Consider the following 6,743-nt stretch of genomic DNA (forward strand, 5'->3'; position numbering starts at 1 on the left):
GCATCCATCCTTAGAGTAAACATACTTGATAAAATACAATCTTAGGTTCATTAAACCTTAAATTCCTGGTATCCGCAGAGTAGTCCATGAGTAGACATGTATAAAGTGTTGGTTTTTGCTAAAGAAGTCTTTTCACCCCCCAGACCTGTTAGCATTTTGGGCCAGGTAATCCTTTGGTGGGGGCTATCCTATGCAACCTCCCTGGTCTCTGCCCACTAGATGCCAATAGCACCTCCCAAAAATGTCTACCAACATTGTCAGATGTGCTCAGGGCAGAAGCATTAACATAACCTTTGGCAAGTACTGGTCTTTGTTAACTAGAGTTTACTGGGTACAGCCACTCCTCTGTAATGTGTGCAAACATAAAATTAATCTTTAAGTGTCACATTACAAGTTTTAAAGTGTTTTAATATATATATGATCTCATTTGAAACTGAAACAATGTGAAGTGGACATTAATTATCACATAGTCTGGGGAAGTGGGAGCTTCTAGAAACTAGAAGATACAAGTTTAAAATGGATACCTAAAATAATCTCCTTAGAGAAAGAGAATGCAGTGCATGAAGAAAATTTTTTTGATCTTTATTATCACTGCCACTGAAATGCTTTAGCACCCCAGGCATCTCCTTCGGCTCTTCCTGATTTGCCAAGTGCAGCTGGAAACAGGTCCTTGTCGTCGTCGGTGAGGCTGTTGCCACTGACTCAGTAAGGACACCTACTTCTAGGTCCTTCCCCAGTCACACTGGCTTTTTTTTCCTCTTTAAATGGAAACCTCCTAGTGCAAGGCTGAATCATGTGCTCTGTAATGCCCTCATGTTTTGCCCTGTGGCCAGAGGTGCTAATGAGAAAGTTGACAGCAGAAGAGGGAAGCATGGTGACCCACTGAGGAGTCTGCTCACAAAGAGTACACGTTGGATTTACTATAAACACAGCATCTTGTTCCATGTTGAATCCAATCCCAGGAAGTTCTTTGTCATTCTTTTTTTTTTTTTTTTCTGTATTGATAGGAATTGATATAATTGTAAAATCTGAGACCTTGATGTCTCCTTTTGTTTTAAATTAGGCTGTTACATCTCCCTTTATCCTTGACTGCCTTGAAGCTGAAGGCTTTATGGTTGTCTGACAACCAGTCCCAGCCTCTGCTCACATTCCAGACGGACACAGACCATACCACTGGAGAGAAGATTTTGACCTGTGTCTTGCTTCCTCAGCTGCCTTCTGAACCCACTTGCCAAGGTGAAATTAAGAACAATACTCACATGGCTATGAGAATTAGTAGGAGCTAATACCTATCCATAAGACTGCTTGGTCACACATGTGTCTGTGATTTGTCTAATGTGCCCCTACAGCCAGCCTGGGTGAGGTCATTGTGGGTCTCTTCTGGGAAGGTACGTACCCCTGCACCTTCATAGAAAAAGTACCCTTCATACCTGCATATCATATCTGAAGTTCCTTAAACAGCCTTTTGGGTTTGAGTTATCGCTAAGGCTGGAATTACAAGTACTCTTTAAAAAGTTGACAGAGTCCCATAAAATCCAAACTGATGGTTTAGATTTTGATAAATGACTGATTAATATTGAACACAACTGACAATTTTTTTTTAAGATTTATTTTAGAGCACAAATGGGAGGGGCAGAGGCAGAGGGAGAGAGAATCTCAAGCAGACTCCCTACTAAGCACAGAGCCTGACTGAGGCTCCATCTCATGACCCTAAGACCATGACCTGAGCCAAAATCAATGCTTAACCAACTGAGCCACCCAGGCACCCCCACTGATAAACAGTTTTTAAACCAATCTGTTATTTTAAGTCATTGTACCTTTGTTTTGTAAATTATGTGTGGTTTTTAAAAATATTCACACTAACAATAAATTGCTATTAGAAATATTTGCTGAGAGCCAGTTTTGCTAAAAGAGAACTAGAGTGTTCTGGGAGAACAGGAGCCTCCTATATGGAAGGGCCCCTCTCAGCAACCTTTGCCAATCTCAGCTTTGTTAGAGGAGCCTTTAAGACCCCAAGGGAAAAACAGCAGAATGTGTTACCAAGGAAAGTACTAGTGTCCTATATGTGCAGCCACATCAGTGTCATGAGAAAGGTTTTTTGTTTTGTCTTTTAAGTAGGTTCCACACCCAAGGTGGGGCTTGAACTCAGGACCCTGAGATCAAGACCTGAGCTGAGATCGAGTCGGATACAGCCGACTGAGCCACCCAGGTGCCCCTCATGAGAAAGTTTTTAAAGTTAGTGTATAGAAAAGAATTGTGAAAAAGGATTCTATAAACTATGATGACATTTTGTAATGAAATACTAAACATTAACACCTATTTTATATGATCTCAAGTAGAATCATTGAAAAGAAAGGTTAACCCTATCTCAGACTTTATTTTTGTTTTAAATTTTTTGAAATACTAGATAGCATTTAGGTGAATACCTTAGGTAAAGTACCTGTGAAGGTGCAGGGGTATGTACCAGTCACACAAACCCGAGTTCCAAGCTGCTGTGGTCTTTTTCATGACAGAGAACCTGCCTCGCTGTGGGGCACTGGAGAGCTTGGTGAGCGATGTCCCCGATGAGGCCTGGAATGAGCGTGCGGTGAACAGAGTCAGTGCAATCCGATTTTTGGAAGATGAGAGAGATGATGAAGACAATGAAACGGTATGGAATTGGAGATTGTTGGCCTCCCTGGAAACTCAAAATTTAAAAGCCTTCCAAGATCGAGAGTGGCACCTAATATGGATTTCTTTTCATATTGAATTGTCTGTTTTCTGCTTTGTCTTCAGCATGTAGGAATTTTTTTTAGAAGACAAAACGAGGTATGTCTAGGTACTAATTCACCAAATGTATATAAAGCAAATGGAACTTTTGGGTTCTTTGGCTTGAATAGTTTATACTCTTGTTCTTTACTTGTGATAGTGGCCCTTCTCACCTCCAGTAAACTGATTAGGAATTTGTTCTGTTTCTGTTGTTGTAGGTGAGTGAAGTCTCTTCCTCACCTCCATTTAGAGAGGTGTACGGCATTGACTCCACACTTCACAGTGTGACTTGGCTTGCCTTTTGCAGAGCTGTACTTCTCTCTTTCCTTCATGGAATCATTCTTCTCTTCACCCTCAGGCAGAGTGCTTGTGATGTTAGCTAGGTTCAGTTATAAGTTTTCATCCAAACATCAGGAATAGATTTGAAAGTACTACTTAGCCTTACTCCATCCACACTTTAAAACATGCCTCTTGGACTGCTGATGTCTCCAGGAGTCAGTGACAACTCTTGAAATCTTACTACAAGTTGACTTTGGCTTCTTAAACTCCTTGCACTAATTGAAATTTTCATAAGCAGAGCTTAGAGGGAGTAGCCACAGCCCCCAAAGGAAAGAGAGGCTTTTAAGTGATTGCCCATGGTCTTTGTGATTCCAGCTGTCACCCAGTGGGATTTTCCCAGTTTACGGTAGGGGAGTGCAGAATAGGAGTTAGGCACGACAAAGTGACTTTAGGAGAAATGAGTGCTCAGTGCTTACCAGGTGGCTTGCCTGATGGTGAGGATTTCACCAGTTCCTTCAGTGCTTCAGAAGCGCCCTTGTAGTGTCATGTTAACCTACCTGAAGCTCCTCCTGAAGCTCCTGGACAGGCCATTTACAAGACATAAATGCCATCTTATGAGCCAGAGAGCTTGTGACATGTCAAATAATACAGCTGTTTGAAGATTGTCCCTACCCTGTCATTTCACTTCCAGCACGGTGGCCTCTGCAGAGAATGTGAACTCTGTGCAGTAGGTAATATGAATAACACACCCAGCAGCAAAGTAAGAAAAGAAGCCCTTCTCTCTGGCTTCCCTTTTCCTTCCAGAGCCGTGCCTCCAGGGTTGAAGGAAGCCAGAACCACTTGGGGTAGTGGTAGGCCATCGTAGTGATTTTATTTTTTTTTATTTTTATTTTTTTTAAGATTTTATTTATTTATTCGTGAGAGAGACAGAGAGGGATAGAGGCAGAGACACAGGCAGAGGGAGAAGCAGGCTCCATGCAGGGAGCCCGATGCGGGACTCGATCCTGGGTGTCCAGGATCACACCCTGGGCTGAAGGTGGTGCTAAACCACTGAGCCCCCCGGGCTGCTCCATTGCAGTGATTTTAGATTAGAATACCCCCCCCCCCGCCAATCATTTTCTTTCTCCACACCCCACTTCACCAATCTTAAAAATCTTCTTTTCCTTGGGGATCCCTGGGTGGCTCAGCGGTGTAGCATCTGCCTTCCGGCCAGGGTGTGATCTTGGAGCCCCAGGATCAAGTCCCATGTCAGGCTCCCTGCATGGAGCCTGCTTCTCCCTCTGCCTGTGTCTCTGTCTCTGTCGCTCTCTCTCTGTCTCTCATGAATAAATAAAATCTTTTTTTAAAAAAATCTTCTTTTCCTTGTCCTTCACGGAACTTTATTTTTATCTTACACTAATCTTACATTTTACAAAGCGTTCCTTTATTCTGAAAGTGACCCCTCTGTGCGGAGTAGGTAGGTTACGCAGGACAGCTGCATGTTCCGTTACCTGCCAGGGAGCAGCAGGTAAGCGCGCAGAGCTCCAGGGGCTGCGCTCGGGCCACTCCCGGCTCCTGCGACCGCCGCCCCCCCTTCCCCTCCCCAAGCATCCTTTGTCCCCGAGCATCCCCCGCCCTGGAGCTCGCTAGAAAGAGTTCCTGCACGAAACCCAAACACTCACTGCCCTGCTTGTTTTCAGAGGACGCTCCTGCGGAGGGCCACCCCGCACCCAGGAGAGCTGAAGAACATGAAGAAGACCGTGGAGAATTTGCGGAACGACATGAATGCTGCTAAAGGACTGGATTCAAACAAAAACGAGGTCAACCACGCCATTGACCGAGTGACCACTTCTGTATAGAACTTCACCTCCGAATTTTACCTCCCGTGTCTCCCCCTGCTGTCCAGACGTCCCCGTCTGCTGGCCTGGCCGGGAGCCTGGCGCGGCCTGGGTCTTCCCGCAACGCGGGCACCTGCGCGTCGCTGCCCCGGGCCCGGGCCGCTTGCTGGGCCGCTGCTCACCCACGGAAGTGCCTTATGGGGCCCTCCGCCCGCCGGGAGCCGCCTTGTCCCCGACCTCCAGTCCTTTGTCCGGAGTAGAATACACTACTGTAAACAGCTGACCTTTGCTTCTGTCTTTTGTTGGGGTAAGGGAGCGCAGGAAGGGGAAATGTGTTTATCCTCCTCCCCCACCCCCATAAAGTGCTGGGACATTTTGAGCTCAAGTTCTCTTGGACCTACTGATGAGACAGTGTTTTATGTACGGGGAATAATTGATTCTTTAAAAAAAAAATCTTTTTGGCAGCTCAGATAGTGTACATTTAAAAATTTTGTATAGGTATTTCATAGCAAAAAGAAATGTGTATTTCTTTTTTTGTTATTTTATCTTGGAAACGGTACATATTTTAGTATTTGTGCAGACAAAAACAAAAAAAAGCAACAGTCCTAAAGTATTTGTTATCACTTGTACCATCCACTTGTGCCTTACTGTATCATGAATAATGTCAAACCAGTTGTACACAGTGGCATCCTTGAGCAGTGAGATGAGAGACTAGGAGTGTGGAACTTTTAAAGCGAGTTGGATTTTAACCAGTAATGTACCTGGTGGATTTGTTTTTAACCAAAAAGAAGAGTTATCACCAATTTGTACATTTTATGAGTTGATTTTTTTTTGTAAAAAAAAAAAAAAGAAAAGAAAGAAAAAAGAAAAAAGGATGAACCAAAGGATTAGACTGCTAATACTTCATTTCTTACACTTTAACTCTTTTATGAGTGAGTCTCTTATAATGAGTGCAGTGTCTGATTGTACCTGCTTGGAAGGTATATGCCATTTGTAAAATAAAATAGAGCAGAAAAGCACAACAGGAGAAAACTGGTATAGAAATTCAATTGATAAATGAATTATGTACTGCAAAAGAAAGTATGATTTTTATTGAAGAAAGCTTTAAAAGTTTTATATTGATATAAAACCACAATAAAGCAAAATAACCATATTAGAAATGTTTGCTATCTTTGTTAAGTGCAATTTAATTTGTAAATAGAGTTTGAATCAAAGTATAACAAATCCTTGCTTCAAGTTTTAATTTTAAATCTGCTAATTTAAGGGGCATGGGGGGTTATGTTTTGGTGTTTCTGTTGATTTCTTTCCCTTTTTTTTTTTTTTTTTGTATAATGTCATAAAAGAGAAATGAAAAGTGCCAGTCACTATGTGGTATCTAGGAAAATCATGATATTGTTGGTTTTTTGTTTTCTCTCTGTGAAATAAAATCACCCTGGAATTAACCATACAACTTTTTAAAATTAATTATCATCTTGCATGTTCAGATGGTGGCAAGTTAGCTGATTCTTTGACAATGCGCTCCCATCCATTAAATATCTAAACTACTGGTCAGTTTTGAGTTAATTGCTTGCCCTTTTGCCACACAGCACAGACTCCAGAAGTGCCTTCCTTTCTGGCTAATAACTTCGGGTTGTGGCCGCCTGGCCAATTGGACTCCATAGAAACCTGCTTTCAACCAACCAAATATGACAACTTTTATTCCTGCTATGCATTTACTTACTGGGTTCACTTTGCTTTTTAAGTTGTGTGTGTGTGTGTGTGTGTGTGTGTGTGTGTATGTTTAATCAATTTATTGAGTTGGCACTACCATGACAAGTAAGTGGGTTTTGGCTAGTCAGTTTGACACCTTGCTCCTCAGTCAGTGAGTACCCATTTGATTTTCTTCCATTTTAAGATTTT

At 42.5% G+C, this 6,743-nt stretch overlaps 1 protein-coding gene across 4 annotated transcripts in view; it reads left to right on the forward strand.

Annotated features, from left to right (window-relative positions):
• LRRC1 (leucine rich repeat containing 1) overlaps positions 1-6,291 on the forward strand; it is a 129,737-nt gene extending 123,446 nt beyond the window's left edge. For all 4 annotated transcript variants that reach the window (XM_038554330.1, XM_038554333.1, XM_038554332.1 and 1 more), the window contains exons 12-14: positions 1,064-1,236; positions 2,514-2,650; positions 4,707-6,291. In XM_038554330.1, coding sequence (XP_038410258.1) covers positions 1,064-1,236; positions 2,514-2,650; positions 4,707-4,865 — 469 coding nt within the window. In that variant the 3' untranslated portion in view covers positions 4,866-6,291. The remainder of the gene's footprint in view (positions 1-1,063; positions 1,237-2,513; positions 2,651-4,706) is intronic.
• Positions 6,292-6,743: the final 452 nt, after the last annotated feature.

The sequence above is a fragment of the Canis lupus genome, chromosome 12 (genome assembly GCF_011100685.1).
Source record: "Canis lupus familiaris isolate Mischka breed German Shepherd chromosome 12, alternate assembly UU_Cfam_GSD_1.0, whole genome shotgun sequence".
Classification (NCBI taxonomy): domain Eukaryota; kingdom Metazoa; phylum Chordata; class Mammalia; order Carnivora; family Canidae; genus Canis; species Canis lupus.